Below are 17850 nucleotides of genomic sequence, written 5' to 3'. Positions count from 1 at the left end.
TAAGAGAACCCTTTCTTGTTGTGGAGTAGATCATACTCCAAATTTTTACAATATCTTAATCAAGCTTGATATACAAAAATAAGGGTCAAAATTTTAATTGCTGTTCCTCTGTATCTGTACAAAGAGCTTTCCAAAAGTCGCTGAAACTCTGGAAATGTGTGTATTGCTGTTCAAGTGGTCTAATGAGAACAGTGTAGTAACAATCATTAATGACATGAGGGCAGCTTCTTGAGGGTGACATTGGGAGGTCTGCTCAGCACCACGGATCATTAAGAACTTTCTTCTTCAAACTGACACTTGTAAAAAAGTACGGAGGCCTGACCAAATCTCAAGATCATTAAATGATTTGTCAACAGATATGAGTTGTAAATATTTTTTATAAAAATCATACATCCATTTGACAACATGTAGTCCATAAATAAATATAAATGCTTCACAGGTACTGTCTTAAACAAAAATGCTTATTAAAATGCTCAGAAAAGATAACCAACATACAAACATATATACAAAAAACAAAATATGCATATATTAGCTGTATGCATCTCTGATCATGAGCACATTTCTTGCAACATCTTTGTTATACATTGCTGAGACACACTTTAGCCGAACTAAACCACTTTGGTAACCACTTGCTATCCAAAAGAAACTTCTGAAGTTTGGATTCCAAGCAACCTGTAAAAAAAAATGCATATCATTATATAAGAGTACATAGCATGCTGTTTCAAGAAACACAAAATAATATAGGACTTCTTTAACATCTTGCACTCCTTTCAGATCTAAAAAAATATAACATTCAGTCCCCATTCTCACTCTGTCTTTACACATGACTCCCTTCACCAGTCTTCAAGATATATAATTGTGGAAAGTGGGGGCCTTTAGAAGCATTGTCTTTTTAGACTGCCGGGAAGAGCCTTCACATTGTTGGCTAACAGAAAACAAACAAACAACATTTCAACGTAACCTACATGTAATTTTAATTATACTTGATGAGGCCTTAACATTCCTTAAACATTCAGATGGATGACCATTGAGTATAGCTATAGCTGCAACTCTCTCTCTCTCTCTCTCTCACACACACACACACACACACACACACACACACACACACACACACACAACTCGCGCGCACGCACAAGAGGAGGTAGAGAGAGGTAGAGAGAGAGAGAGAGAGAGAGAGAGAGAGAGAGAGAGAGAGAGAGAGAGAGAGAGGGGGGGGGGGGGGAGGGGGGAGGAATGGTCATGTTATGGCTCGGTGTACAGTCTGCACAATGACATGATTAGATTAATTAATTCTTTTTCCACAGACCATCAATATGACACTTTGTTGAAGTAATACATGCACACTTCAAAGCAGCAGGCATTAGAAGTGTGTTGTCATTGATGAGGGTGTGCTGTGAAAGAGCACTACTGTGAACTTCTGATAGAGTCTGCCACGGGTGAGAGCCTATTTAAACTCTGCCTCACTATGCTCGCACTCAGTTATTGTGTTATTACTGTTTGCATACATTTGCCTTATCATATTGTGTTTAGTGTATGGTACGGTGATTGGCGTACATGCTGCAGTCTAATAAAGTTGTACTGACATTGTTGTTTATGTTGTGTGTCCAAGTCACAATATTTGTAATGATGTGGAACATGTCAGTTTAATGAAAGGTTTCTTTATATGACATAATACAATTTCTTCAGTAATTGTAAAATTTCTAATTTATATCTGAAAAGTCATCTTCTGAGTAGGAGCTGCTATTCAAAAATTCTTATAATTTATTTTTAAATGCTGGCTGGTTATCTGTCAGACTTTTGATGCTATTTGGTAAGTGACCAAATATTTTTGTGGCAATATGCTTCACCCTTTTTTGTGCCAAAGATAGATTTATTACATTTAAGCCAGAATAGTGAAGTTCAGCCTTTCTCCTAGTGTTGTAGCTGGCCACATTGCGGTAACGACATTTTTTAAGCAAGTCCACATTAATCTGTAATAGTGAGTTATAGCTGTTAGAAGCTCTACAAGGAGTTGTTTTCTGCTTTGCAGAATATTCTGTTACTACCTAACACCCATAAACTCAAAACAACAGTACTGGGTTCAAGTGTGAATGTATGGCGAGAGCAATCAATTTAGTACCAGAGTTATTCTTCTCCTCCGGTCATGGTCTTCAATTTGTTCATCCAATTTACTTCAGAACACTTCTTATTAAGGTAAAAACAGATCAGGACCAAGCAAGAGCCAAACCAGAAATCAAGTGGTCATTGTATGTACCTATGTTCCCCAATCACGCTTGTCTAATGAAAGTAAGTGTACAAAAAATGTGGACAAAAGATTGGTGCATACTTTCTGTATTGCAGGTGGACATATTATGACATTCATTCAGGCTTGAACAATGTAGGTTAAGAAATGAAAACTGCTATCCTGTAACATGTATTCCACATCATTTGCCATAAAATCACCAAAGTTCAGTCAATAAGGAAAGTCATTCTGCCACAGCAATATGCCAGCTTATATGCCAACCAAATCTTGTATGTGGTTTTAGAAGTCCAAAAACAAACACTCCACTACGTAACTTTCAACTCCAACATGGCTTCATGCAATCTATTTCTCTTCCTAAAAGTGAAAGAAGCTACCTGTGGGCACTTTTTGGATCCTTGAAAGCACGTGTGCTTTCCTACAAAGCGTTCACACAAAGCTCCCCCACTAAGGCACATAATATGCCTTGAAGAATAGTCATTGAGAAATCTTGGAAGTAAATTTTCAGAAAAATGGGTGGGGGGTGGGGAGAGGGAGGGAGGGAGTGAGTGAGTGATATGCATTGCATGGCCCTTGGGTAGTTGTTGAAAGGTAGAAAAAGGGTTGCAAATCCTGAATCTTCTAATTCAGATGCAAGTTGCATGATTGGTTTATGGTCTTTGGCGCTAACATCCCAGCCAGCTAGTTAAAATATTTTGTTATTACCTTTAACAAACAAACACTTTCTGCTGATTCACATTTTCCCCAACGTAATCCAGCAATAACGTTTTGCAGAGTTCAGCTGCTGCTGAATAGTTGTCTTTCCTTTTAAAAACTGTAAGCACAGTTCTGTTGTACATTTGCCATTTGTTTTATGAAAATCATCAATTTTAGTTAACATAATTTTTCCTCAAACATTTCTTATTTATCAATATCCAACTTTCTTGCCAATCAAGCTGCTTACTGCAATCAATGATTTAGTGCTTCCAAAATTAATAGGTTGATCAAGATAACTGTCATTCTTTAGTGTCATTGCTTTGACTGTGCCCAATTTTCCTAACACATACTTCTTAAGTTTTTAAGGGACCACACAGAACATTTCTAATTTTACTTCTACATCTATACTCTGCAAACCATTGTGAAGTGCATGGTAGAGTGTACTTCTCACATATTATGGTGTCACTCCACGCGAAGACAAAGACAGCCACTAAAGGTCTGATGCACCTTCTTAACTCACTCTTGAAAATCAGCACACAGCTACTGTGGATGATGATACCAGGACTCTACCACCATTCACTGACTGCAACAGGTGAGTGAAAACACTGTTCACTTTCAGTCAGTCTGATGACTGCTAATTTATCATCAATATGTGAAGCTAAGAAGACACTTTATACTGATAGTGATGACACAAATTCTGTCACAGAGGGCATTCATCAACACAGCACCTGCGATATCAATATTTGCTTCAATACAAAAATTTTACAGGTGGGAATATTCTCCAAAACATTTTTGTTTATTGTTTTTATTTTCTGTAGTTTCTTTTGAACTCTGCAACGTCTGTTATTTGCTTTCTTTGTTTCATCTTCTTCTTTTTTTATTTCCTTCAGTACTTGTACTTGTTTTATATGCTGCCATTATTCTTGGTCTTACTTTCTCCTTCCCTTATCTCTAAATTATCATCTGTCACCTCTGTAACACCTAGTTTCTTAGATTTTGGAAGGACGACTTCCTTGACATGCCTTGTGAGATGACTTCAGTTTTATGCTGTCAAATATCCACAACGTGTGTTGTGTCATGGTTACTGGACACTTCAGAGTCCTGACATCACAAAGAAACATGACAGATCTCATTATTGATTAAGCTGAAACTCCAACTGCACATTTTCATGAACTGACTGCAATTACAGTATGCAGCCCCTGGCTGGCACTGGCAGCAATTCTTGCACTGTCTGTCTGATACTTATCTAGATATTCACATATCCTGCAATGGTTATTGAGATTGTGGGTGGGATGACTTGGAAATTATTTCAGATCTCTAATGTATGGCAGGTGGGATGGAAATCTGCAAACTGTTCAGGCTGTGTTTTGCACAGGAGAAATGATGAGAGGGTGGGAAGAAAAATTATAGTTGGAATACAAGCTATAATTAGACAAGTATGGTGAAAGAAACTGGTTATGTTCTTTTGAAATGAACAGTTCTACAGTTCACCTAAATTTTATAGACAAAGATTTGGATCTCACTCCTCTCAAATGTGAGTCCAGTGTATTATCTGACACGTCAACTTGCTTGGCCGTTCTGCAAAATGTGGCACTGGCTGAGTACAGGGCACGGAAGAATTGTCGAAAAGGGAGGTAAATATTTAAAAAAATCATGGTTTTTGCCTCACAAAACTGAAACCAGTTCATAAAAACAATGATGACAGGGTTACCTGAGGATAACTTACTCGATTAATGGATATTGCTGGGTACATTTCAGTTGGAAATATTCTCATTTGATCAGACTGCCGCATCCAACGTCTGGCTTCCTGTGGCATTTGTGAAAAATCATCCTGGAAACATTAAAAATAACTATGTTAAAAATATTGTTACAAGACTGTTACTCTTTCTTTTGATCCTCCTCCAGTTGTTTTTGTCACTTTGTTACATTTCTAGTACACTAAAACTATGTATAAAGTGGATACAGACTTAAGCTGTGAGGCAGCTGAAGAAGACAATTATTGTGGATTATTAACAAACCAAGTAAGACAGCTATTACAGATTTAACATTTTGTCTTTGTGAGCGATACAGCATTCAATACGTGTTCCATTACACAAGCACTAGGAAGGTGTCAACTATGTCTTAAAGTGTTACAGCACTCAAAGTGCTCTTTATGTATGATATAAGACAGCTGGTTGCAACACTTGATGAATTGACATTCTCAGCAAGACTGCAGAAAAAAAGCTTGTTGGTTCTGATTTTTACATTCCACTAATTTTAATGTCATTATAAATGTTACATGAAGCATGAAAAACAGATTTAAACTAGCCCAGAACACTATAAGACTATACCTAAATGAAAGTCATAGAAGAGTGGTTAAAATCAGATCATATAAGAACCGAGTTTCATTATCTGGGAAAGAAGAAGGGGGTAAAAAAGAGGGAGAGGGGCCGAAATCAAATATTAATACTTAATATTAGAATCAACAATCTGACACGGTAAAATTGGTCTTCAAACCACTTTTTATACACCTAAATTTACCCATAAATGAGAGGCTTTATGGCATAAACACGTGGAACAAAAATAGGAAGGATGAGAAATGAAATCCATCTGTTAATGCGTGTTCCCAATTTCTCAAGGCCCTAGAGACTGTATTGTTGAACAGATCTGACTTTTCTTTTCTAGTACAGAAATCGACTTACTAAATTTCAGCGTAAATATTGCATGCAAAATCAAAAGGAAACAAAGCATAACTTTTACCCTGTTTGTGCTTGGCTTTATGACCCCTACAGCTGTATGAATACTGTACCTACATGTGAGTTTCCATTTTAATGTAGTTGTTAGTTATGTTGTTGTTGTTGTTGTTGTGGTCTTCAGTCCTGAGACTGGTTTGATGCAGCTCTCCATGCTACTCTATCCTGTGCAAGCTTTTTCATCTCCCAGTACCTACTGCAACCTACATCCTTCTGAATCTGCTTAGTGTATTCATCTCTTGGTCTCCCTCTACGATTTTTACCCTCCACGCTGCACTCCAATACTAAATTGGTGATTCCTTGATGCCTCAGAACATGTCCTACCAACCGATCCCTTCTTCTGGTCAAATTGTGCCACAAACTTCTCTTCTCCCCAATCCTATTCAATACTTCCTCATTAGTTATGTGATCTACCCATCTAATCTTCAGCATTCTTCTGTAGCACCACATTTCGAAAGCTTCTATTCTCTTCTTGTCCAAACTATTTATCGTCCATGTTTCACTTCCATACATGGCTACACTCCATACGAATACTTTCAGAAATGACTTCCTGACACTTAAATCAATACTGGATGTTAACAAATTACTCTTCTTCAGAAACGCTTTCCTTGCCATTGCCAGCTTACGTTTTATATCCTCTCTACTTCGACCATCATCAGTTATTTTGCTCCCCAAATAGCAAAACTCCTTTACTGCTTTAAGTGTCTCATTTCCTAATCTAATTCCCTCAGCATCACCCGACTTAATTAGACTACATTCCATTATCCTTGTTTTGCTTTTGTTGATGTTCATCTTATATCCTCCTTTCAAGACACTGTCCATTCCATTCAACTGCTCTTCCAAGTCCTTTGCTGTCTCTGACAGAATTACAATGTCATCGGCAAACCTCAAAGTTTTTATTTCTTCTCCATGAATTTTAATACCTACTCCGAATTTTTCTTTTGTTTCCTTTACTGCTTGCTCAATATACAGATTGAATAACATCGGGGAGAGGCTACAACCCTGTCTTACTCCCTTCCCAACCACTGCTTCCCTTTCATGTCCCGCGACTCTTGTAACTGCTATCTGGTTTCTGTACAGATTGGAAATAGCCTTCCGCTCCCTGTATTTTACCCCTGCCACCTTTAGAATTTGAAAGAGAGTATTCCAGTCAACATTGTCAAAAGCTTTCTCCAAGTCTACAAATGCTAGAAACCTAGGTTTGCCTTTCCTAGTTATGTTGTATGGCAATAAAACTGTCCATTAAACATTAAGATTTCTGTGCTTCAGGGTTTACTCACTTTCAAAACTTGTTTCACTTCCTCAACAGCACCTTCAGTCCAAAAAGTTTTGGGACTAGATTAATGAAAAATAGAATGAAGTTAAGATGCTTCAGGTGTTCTTTATGGTGTTCCCCCACTTAAGTACAGTGCACAAAACATTCATACAACCATCTAGAACTCAGAGAAGTCCTTCTTTGGGATGTTGTTCAACTAACACATCACATTGGCTTCAATGTCTCTTATGTTTTCAAAATGGTGAACTTTCATGTGAATTTCTGCACAGTGTCATTTTGTGGCAGGTTCATACTGATAACACTAAGTCTCTTCACTCATGATAATTTTTCCAGAAAATAATTGTTCATATTTTGCATTTGAATCAAGTTGCGGCAAGCTTCTATGCACCGTTCCTTTTGTTCAGGGGTCAAGGTGTGTGGGCTCTACTATGCTCTCATTTTTGTCTTCTTCAAAACATTCTGGAGAATATCTTAAACACTTGATTTAGAGATGTTGCTTCATTGCGGTTTGTGACACAACACCACTGACACACTACTTAACAGAGCCAGCTCACAAAAGACTTATCAAATGTATGTGTTGTTTACAGTTACCAGCTTCACCCTTTCTGATATGCCCATTCCCAGACTCTGCCCATAAAAATCTTTTCTTCAGCGAAGTTACCAATGTTAGTGGATTCTCCCACTTTCCCTGTTGTGACACATGCCTGGCAGCATTCAAGCTCTCAGTAGGCAGTAGTTATAAGGTTTGATTCATTGGTGTATGTGCCTATCAGCCTCTGAAAACTACAATTATTAATTCCAACAGTGTGGTTATGCACAGTTTTTGTAAAATGTAAAACTGAATGAAGGACTTAAAAATCTCACGTATTAGAAACAATGATTTTTACTGTAAATACCTGTTTCTTGTCATGTGCCTGTTCTGACTCTAATATCTTTCTTTACATGGTTATTTCTATAATGGTGACATTATTCGACAATATTCTACATTATTTTCTGATTTCTTGCTGCATTAATTTATGAGGAAAGAATTTTAGTCCCAGGGTTTTGAACTGTATGCACCTGGGCATGGCTTCAGTGAGCTATGTAACCATTTCTATCACTTCATTTTCTGTTTTTCTTATTGAAATCGCCTCCCTCAAACACACACACACACACACACACACACACACACACACACACACACAAAGACTGAGGGAGAGGGGAGGGGGGGGGGGGAGAGAGAGAGAGAGGGAGAGAGAGAGGGAGAGAGAGAGAGAGAGAGAGAGAGAGAGAGAGAGAGAGAGAGAGAGAGAGAGGAGAGAGAGAGAGAGAGAGAGAGAGAGAGAGAGAGAATCATCTTCTCTTTCCCTTATTCACACATAATCGTGATGCAAAAGACTCTGAGAACAGGGCTAATTATAGTTGCAAACATTTTGTAGAAAAGGTGAACATAATTTTTCATACACAAGATGCAGTACTTAAGGCTTGATGTATGATTATTAAAATTTGTACATACCGTTGGAAAATCACACAAAACAATTCCTAAGCTTTTTTCGACATCATTGTAAGTTCTAGGCTTCAATACCAAAGTTTCTTGTGCTTTCCCCTCTGCCTGCTTTGAGTCATTCTGCTCACTCCTAACTTCTTTCTTCTTGCACTGCTTGTTGGCATCAGAGGCTTGGCTAGATGTGGGTGAGTTCACCTGTGAAGACAGAACGCTCTGACTGTCATCGCACGTTGACACATCTATCTCGCAATCCCTTACAGAACTGAAGCTTGTGCATGTTACATCTTCAGAATATTGTTCAGTCTTCAGCAGATATTTCAGATCACTTGAGTTTTCGCTCACACTGACACTGTCATTTATTTGTTGACTCTCGTCCAGTCCTTCCTCTTCTTTAGCAGTTGAAACAGGGTCATTCACACTTTTGTTATCATCTCTGATTTCAATGGGTAATAATTCATCCACCTCCCTTTCATTGCTAGATCCACATGCCTTTTCTGAATGTGTGCCACTGGCAACATTAACAGTTTCTAAATTTTTTCCTGAATCAATACCGGAAGAAACCTGAGAATTCAATGATACTAAGCTAGGGACACCACCGGTCGTGGACTTGGATGCTGATGCCTGTTGCTCCACAGTCTCAGATGGCACGAGTTCCTTCTTTTCATCTTTCCCAGCACTTCCAGACAGTTCAGATGTGGAAGAAGATTCTTTGAAATTAATAAGCTCTGCGTAACTCAGAATCTGAAACAAGAATTACCTCCTTTAAACTTGTAAATAAAGTAATATGGCAAAGCTGTGTACAACAAAGTGTTTCACAGGTGATGGTAAAAAATAATATAAGATACTTTACAGACATAAGAATTAAATCAAATATACACTAAAAACATAGTTACAAACAAAAAAATATTAAACAAGTAATACCAGAAAGAAAGAAAAGAATTATTTGAATCTTGGGAGAAATGAAGAGGAAACTGATCTGGAACAGGAATAAATGAGTCCTGTCTCTCTAGCTGATGACAACAATAATAAATTAGTCAGTAATGTCACTCTTGCAGAGGTTAATATAAACAAGGGAACAGGGTGCTATCTGCATTTTTAATTGGCTTTCCATCTCCACTCTTTATCTGTACATAAGACAGCTCCCTCTGAGTAGATGGTTGTCGCCTAACTGCTGTGTCATCAAATGGGAACCACTGGGTGGTGTTCTGTTCCCTGTACTTGTTAACTGTGTCTTAACCAATTATTCAAACAATGGAAAATCCAGGATGGAATGGAACAATATTATGAAAAGGAAAGTTGCTACTCGCCATGTAGGGACAGTGTGTGTGTGTGTGTGTGTGTGTGTGTGTGTGTGTGTTTGTGTGTGTGTGTGTCGTCTATTTTCAACAAAGGCCTTGTTGACTGAACGCTTATATTGTGACAGTCTCTTTTGTAACCAATTATTCTACGTAAGAAACCCTACTCTTTTGATCTTTCGCCTTCCTTCATCCGATACTACAAAAAAGGAACGTTCATTTGATACCTACTTACCCCAACAAAGGGAGAGATAGATAGATAGACAGACAGATAGATAGACAGACAGACATATACATAGATAAATATAATTTAATCAGATAGATAGTAAATCTATTCACCAAGCGGCGGCAGGAGAACATACATATAAAAGGCATTACAGTTTGTAAGTTTTCGGAGCCAGTGGCTCCTTTTTATGGCAGGAGGGTTGAAGGGCAAGAAAGAGGGGTGGAGGAAAAGGACTGGTGGAGTCCAGGAAAAGAGGTAGAGTTTGGAAAAGTCATCCACAACCATGGTTCAGGGGAGATTTACCGAACAGAATGAGAAGGAAAGACTGACTGTTGGGGACTGCACCAGTTGAGATTTGAAAAAGCGAGAGCTTAAAGGTTAAGACAGTGTAATATGAAAGACAGAGATTACTGTTAAAACATAGTGCACGAGTTAATAAGAGTGAAAAGCTAAATCCATTATATGTGATAGAGGTGGGAGAGGGACAGTGAAAAATAGACAGGTTCGAAAATGTACACATGCTAGATTGGCCTGATAGGTGGTGGTCTCAAGTGGTCGATGAAGTCCTAGGACAGGTAACAAACCATTTAACAACAGAAAGTCAGCTCTTATTATGGGCTGCGTCCCATTCACAACTGCCACTTGAACTTACAACATAGGCTTAGGTTTAGTGCAATCATTTGTCTTTGTTGCAGACCCGGCAGTGAAGAGGTGACGACCATTACAGTTATGATGAGGCAGATGAGTGGACGGATAAACAGGCACAACCGTACTGGTATCCACCAAGAACTGGAGTTTGTTACAGAGATCAGTAACAAACAATCGACAGCTGCTCTTCGGAACACAAGTCACCATCATTACTGACTTCCTGACATGTTTCCCCTCTCGCATGGCAGAATGCATTTCTGTGCTTGAGGTCCAAACCTTCTGTGGTACCAACAGATCTTATTTGACGAAGGTGGTCGGCTGAGTTTTCCAGTGAGCGATGTCACTGAGGTGATGTGAATGGAATGTCTTGTTTGCAGAGCAGCAACTTGTACAGTGAGCTCCATGATCTGCACCTGTAATGGTGCTGTAACAGAACTGGCCGACGAGCTAACAGTCACTACCATTGCAGGTAAGTCCATATTTGTACTGCAGTCTGTGGTCTGCACTAACACGTCCAGTGCAGATTATAACAATCTTCTGTGTATCTGAAGGGAACCACGAGAGCCAGATGTTCCTTACAATGTCCTCATTAACAGCATTGCTCGCTAGTGTTCATAACCAGCGCAGCAACTGCTAAGGAGTGCAGTCACCTAACTCCTCTGTGTGCAACTACTTCTCAAGCTATTTTACCTTGGACTGGGATAGATGCATGATCAGGGCATTATTCAGCGTCATGTATCAGTCAATGCTTGATGGTGAGGCCAAAATATCCTGCCACGTCTTCGTTAAGTGCAGCGACAACATAACTGTACTTAGTTTCATCAGCTGTGACGTTAGTGAGCACCAATTCAATCTCATGTTGCATGGACCATAGAATGGGGTTCTGCTGCCACAAAGGTGGTCAATGGATAGTGCTGTGTGCTACACTGCTATATCTGTTGACATGCAGTAAATCGGTTCTTGATATCTGAAGTACGTGGACGATGCAGTAAGCGGATGATGCGCGATTGATTTGCACTTGATGTTTGGAATGACACAGCACAGTTGCTATGCTAGTTGACATAGGCTATTGCCTACAATCACTTGGGGTCACCAAAAATGTTGCGGCTCATGAGCTCTGGAGCTACAGAGATTTTTGGAGGATGCAATGTGCCAGGAAGCTGCATAGAAAATATAAGAAAACTAAGAAAACGAACATGCAGTTGCTAGTCTGTGTAGATAGTTGATATACACAATAGTCTTCACATCAAATTAAATAATGCATGAGCAGAGAGATACACCTGTATGTCCCCCAGATGATCTGGGATTAGAGGGACAGACAGTGGAAGAGAACGTAAGAAGGAGGTAGAAAAATGAATTAGAACAGTCAACGAGAGGACTAGAACAGGAGTAATGCAGCGCTGTTTGCAGCAAAACCTTAATGTGTTTTAGCATCTATGAGGCACAGAGACCTTTTTTCCAATGTCACTATTTTCAAATTTCACAGATGGAAAACCATCTCTCACATCTCTATCTTTTTCCATCATTTTCCTTTGCTTTTGCAGTCATCACCCTTATTCCATTCCCTGAACAACCCAAATGTGGATTTTTCTCTAACTTTCCATCCTTCCTTCTACTTTCTTTCTTCCTCACCATATTATATCTGCTATTCTTTTGAGTTTTGTCAATCTCTGCCAATTCTTTACTTTTTAATTTTGTTCTCTGCTTCTACTGCCTTGTTTCGCCTTTTATCTTTGATCTGTTATGGGTAGTTTCTATACATGCAAACTTTTAAAGAGGGAAGCTTCGGGATTTAACGCCATGTGACAACAAGGTCACTAGATATGGAACAGAGTTCAGGTTACGGAAGGATGGAAGGGGAAATCGGCTGTGCCTTTTTCAAAAGAACCATCCAGACATTTGGCTTAAGAAATTTAGGGAAATCACAGAAAACCTAAACCTGGTTGGATAGATGGGGGATGAACCACCACCTTCCATAACCTGAGTCAAGTGTCTTAGCAATAAGCCAACTCACTAGCGAACCTTAAGTCGTCATCATCTGGCACAAATTAATTGGGAAGGTGACATTAACAAGGAGTAATAGGATAGAACATGTAATTTACAAACAAACACACACACACACACACACACACACACACACACACACACACACACACGTGTGCGCACACGTTCAGCAGAACTGCACATAACTAAGTGTGACAACGTAGCTAAGTGGTAAAGTGCCAGACTAACAATCCAAAGGCCACGGATTTTATCCTGCCAGTCTTGGGATTTTAATCTGTTGCTTACCAAACAATGGAAAATCCAGGATGGAATAATGACAATATTGAGAAAAGGACAGATTGCTACTCACTATACGGTGGAGATGTTAAATAGCAGATAGGCACTACAGAAAGACTGTCAAACAAGTAAGTTTTTGGGGGTCTCATCAGCCAGAGGTAGTGATCATGTGTGTGTGGACACGTTTGTGCATTTGAGTGTGTGTGTGTGTGTGTGTGTGTTTATTGTCTAATTTGGATGGAGGTCTTTTTGGCCAAGCTTACTTGTTTGATAATCTTTCTGCGAATGAACATCTCCCCTTTTTCATGATCTATCATTTATCATTTTTTTAGGCTCTGGAAATGAGTAAACTGCAGGCCTGGTCCCCCTACAACTGTCTGAATTAGTCAGTTCATAGGTTTTGAGGACAGCAACACATACCACTTCCAATAGAACCATGCTTTGTCGTGCACTGTGGTGTTCAAACACTCACTGCACCCCCCCCCCCCCCCCCCCCCCCAAACACAAAAGGAAAAACTTAACTGAGGAAACTAAAATGTTTGACGAGACAAAAATGCTGGCCAGCAATTCGTTTTGATATCAAATATTCAGTAAAAATCAGTAAAAATACACACACTATCCTACCTTTCAGAACTACTAGTTCCTTGTGAAGGAGAAGGATAGGTCTCCCAATCTGCCACTTCTTTGTAACGTCATAACCTATCCCTCTTTCCTTCCTAAGGAAGGAACTAATGGTTCTAAAAACAAGGATAGTTTTTGTACTTTTATGTGTGCATTTCAGTAGCACAGAAACTTTCATATTATGAATTTATTAAGTGATTACCATTTTCTGAAGCAATGAAAATGTTTTTGTTCAGTTAATATATGAGGGTGTACGGAAACATAATGCCTCTGAATTTTTTTATGTGAAAACTCTTAAAGCTTTTTAAATAAATCAAACTTTATTAACATTCTACATCTTTATTCTTCTTGTCTACATGTTTTCAGCCCCTTGGTGCTAGAAGGCTCCAATCTATAGCCTGTAACATGGCTTTGTGTGGCGTAACTGTTGGTGGGTGAGAAACAGCATGCCGTAATTGAGTTTCAAATTTGAACAGTTTATCTGTACACGAAGCACACACTCCTTCAGCATGACAATGCCAGACCACACATGAGTGCTGCAACATCTGCAACAATCCAAAGCCTTGGGTTCACAGTCATCAATCCCCCTCCATACAGTCCCAATTTGGCTCCATACAATTTTCATTTGTTTCCAAAACTTAAAGAGCATTTTTTAGGGTTCCACTTTGATAGTGATGAAGCAGTGCATGTGGAGGTGAGGTTATAGCTCCATCAACAAAGTCAGACATTCTACAGTGATGGTATCAACAAACTGGTCTCTTGTTGGGAGGAACTGTTCATCACCAGGGTGACTATGTCGAAAAATAAATATCAAACAAAGGAAACTCCTGGTACAAATATCAACATTGTAGGAAGACATACTGCTGTTTACTGTAAAGAAGACACATCAAGTTGCAGATAGGCACAATTAAGAGACACTTACATAAATCTTTCGGCCACAGCCATCATCAGTAAGAGAGAGGCACACACCATTCACACACACAAGCAAGCACAATTCATACACACACACAACCATCAACTCCAGCACGTCGGGCCCTACGTGCTGGAGTTGGCAGTCGTGTGTGCGTGAAGTGTTCTCGCTTCTGTGTGTGAATGGTGTATGCCTCTCTCTTACTGATGATGGCTGTGGCCGAAAGCTTTATGTAAGCATATTTTAATTGTATTTGTCTGCAACTTGATGTGTTTTCTTTACGGTACGTAGCAATTTGTCTTTTCCTACATTGTTGAAAAATAAATATGCAGAGATGAAGAATGAAGATGTAGAATTTTAGTAATGTTTGTTTTATTTAAAAAGTTTTAACAGTGTTCACATAGAAAATTTGGAGGCATTACTTTTCAGCATGACCATGCAGTGTTCATTTTTATTGAACCACAGCATTACTGAACCCTAGACTGAGCTCTTTTATAACTAGCAGAGAAATCAACTGCATTGTGTTATGGGGGGATTCAATCTGAATCTTTTCCTTGCCTAGAAGGTGCTCTAACATTTGTCCACTTCAAGGAACAAATGCAAGTTTCTAAAATGATAGGAAAAATGAAGCACCAAACTCAAAGCTTAACATTTATGGTCTGTGTGACACAACAGCCATTTAAGATTCAGAAAAATCACAAAAATTACCATTCGTTTGTTCTTCATGCCCTTCTCTGTATCAACACCAATTAATAGCTGATGCAGAAAAATGGCTGACAGTTCTCCTGCAGAAGTTCCTTGTGCAACAGAATTCACCCAATCTGATGATGAAAGGGTCTGAAAAAGAAAAAGAAAGTGAATAAATGTAAAGACTTTTTTCCAGAAAGTATCACACTTTATTTCAATTTCTTCTCATGCTCTTAAATGTGCAAGAACTATGCCTGACACACAATGAAATTCAATGCTTCCAACAGCCACATCACTTAACCCACCCAAGCAACAGAGTTCTGTGCCATCACAGGATAGCCGCTGTACCCAAAGTTGCGCACTGGCATCACTGTAGAGTTGGTGTGGCACCGTCTGTCAGTAAGAAAAAAAAATTCATTCCGCAGTAATTATCACATCATTGTTTTTTAGTAAATGAAGAAACAAATAATTAGAACTATATATGTTTTCTTTACTTACGAGTAAACATCATCATATGCACTGACAGCTGATGGCCAATGTGTGAGCCAAATTCCATCCGTCACCAGCCCCTTGAATGTTGAAGTGATGGGTTCTGCAGTGTCATGTGTATCCCAGAATTTACAAGTTCTGTCATATGAACCAGTCATTAAAAATCGCTCATTCAGTGGGTACATTGCAAGAGCTTAAAAAAGAAAAAAATGACAATAATCTTATAACTATAAACACTACTAAGTATTTCACTGTGAATTTTAGTGCACCAGTGTTCCCACCAACCTGTGACAGGTCCACCATGCGGCTGAAATGTGTGATATGGATATATTAGTTTCCTCTTTCCACGCATTTTGTACAATAACCTTGATGATGATTCAATATCCCATAAAGCCACCATGCCATTAGAAAAACTGCCTGCAATTATTCTGAAAATAGAGTTATTTCACTTAAACAGAAAATTAAAGAAACACGAATTCATTAAAAGCTTGAAATATGGTAGTGAAATAATAAGAAATGAAACATTTTCACAGCTATACAACTTAACAAAACAGTACAGTTGAAACACACAAAGATGGAATTACTCTGTTTACTACCATCCTGCTCCTTTACATAACTAAATTTTTTCTTGTCTTTTAACTGACTGAGCATTTTACACGAAACATGGTAATTCACTACATAGATTGAAACCAGGTAATTCACCACATAGACCTATAATGTACCAATCCAATTGTACCTTTAACTTTAATACTTTTATAAATATCTAGCACACAATTAACCAAAATTACCGTTGTGCTAAATAAGTTGAAACTACTGCTAAATTTGAACCTTATCTTATTATAAATTAGAATATAATTACCGATTTCACATATTATTCATACACTTATCTTTATCTACTCCCACCAGATATTTAGTCCTCAGCGAGTGGCTAGAATTAAAACAGTTAACATCCACGTGTCAATGTCTATGTTTAAAGTCTGCGCCTAGTTACTAACCAATTAATACTTCAATGTTGAAGTCTCTCGCAGGATTCTTTTGAGCAACATCTCTGAGCCATTCATCTTGAAAGTCTGCGATTAGTCATGAACATTTGGATACCAATGTATAAGAATATTCCACTGAGTTGTGTCTTTTTTGTGAACACTTTTTTTAGGGAACATTATTGTGTGTCTAGGTATCAATTCACAAACATCTATGAGTGAATATATGTATGTATTTTTGTGTGTGAACTCAGTGGGACAGTCAGTCTGTGCTGTTTGGAAGTACAATGTGGGTGCGAGCTATGACTCCCCCTTATGAAGGAGAAATCTTCCTAGGGAGGGGAATGCAAATGTACAATTGGATTTTATCTTAATTTTAGCTCATTAGAATTTGACTAGGGCCAACTGTATACCACTGCAAAATAGTTCCTTTTATGATGATCTCAAGTTTAGTCCTAGCAGATCTGTTAGCTATGTTCCAATCAAATCTACGTAGCTGGGTTTTACAAATAAAGCTAGATGACACAATAAACTTGCTGAAATTGCTCTTGTTTATTTAATAGCAACAGTTTATCAATGTTATCTGAGTAACTTCTGCATTTGCCAATTCGACAGATGTTCTTAAAGTCTTGCTTACAATTTGCGAAAAACCATTCCAACTTTTCTCGAGTTTGACCACACTTCCCAAAACAATTTTAAGTGTTGCAAGGCAAGGTAAGCCCACCGAATGCCTGAAGTTTGTACAGTTTTGACCACCCAGAAATCTTCTCAATTATGGTATACTCTCCAGATAAAGCAAAATTCAGAAACTTATAGAGTTCAGGAAATACAGCCTCTTGTAAGACTGATACATCTCAACCTTCTGAAGTCCACAATCCACTAAAACAGAAACAAAGTCTGGACTCTTCAATTCACTAAAGCAGGAGCCACAGCTTCTTTTCTAATGAGTAAATCTGGACTCTCTCCAGTCTCCATCTGGACTCTTTCACGACTTAGCATCATTCCCTGCCTTAACCTTCTATATCTCCACTATAGCTTAACCTTGTATATCCACCCTATTTCTTACAGTCTGCCTGAAACTGGCTGCCACATCTACACTGCTGTAAGGTAAATTTTAAACAACTGTGAACCAATTGGCCAATCTCAACAATGCTCACAAAAAAAGTTTAAGGTATAACTGCACTTAAAAGTTTGTTTTAATGATACTAAACATTATATATTTACTAATCTAATCTCTCACAAAACTTATGTTAACTTGAATTATTTCATTATCATGAGTTAATTT

The 17850-nt window shown here is 38.4% G+C and overlaps 1 protein-coding gene across 1 annotated transcript in view; it reads right to left on the bottom strand.

The window, feature by feature from the left end:
- Positions 1-359: 359 nt before the first annotated feature.
- The window catches only part of LOC124619967, a 293396-nt gene continuing 275905 nt past the window's right edge, over positions 360-17850 (bottom strand). The window contains exons 24-30 of the mRNA XM_047146629.1: positions 15871-16013; positions 15595-15778; positions 15402-15489; positions 15118-15246; positions 8439-9170; positions 4662-4766; positions 360-672 (exon numbers count right to left, since the gene is read on the bottom strand). Coding sequence (XP_047002585.1) covers positions 529-672; positions 4662-4766; positions 8439-9170; positions 15118-15246; positions 15402-15489; positions 15595-15778; positions 15871-16013 — 1525 coding nt within the window. The 3' untranslated portion in view covers positions 360-528. The remainder of the gene's footprint in view (positions 673-4661; positions 4767-8438; positions 9171-15117; positions 15247-15401; positions 15490-15594; positions 15779-15870; positions 16014-17850) is intronic.

The sequence above is a fragment of the Schistocerca americana genome, chromosome 6, assembly GCF_021461395.2.
Source record: "Schistocerca americana isolate TAMUIC-IGC-003095 chromosome 6, iqSchAmer2.1, whole genome shotgun sequence".
NCBI classification, from domain to species: Eukaryota; Metazoa; Arthropoda; class Insecta; order Orthoptera; family Acrididae; genus Schistocerca; species Schistocerca americana.
This window is presented reverse-complemented; position numbering and strand designations above follow the sequence as displayed.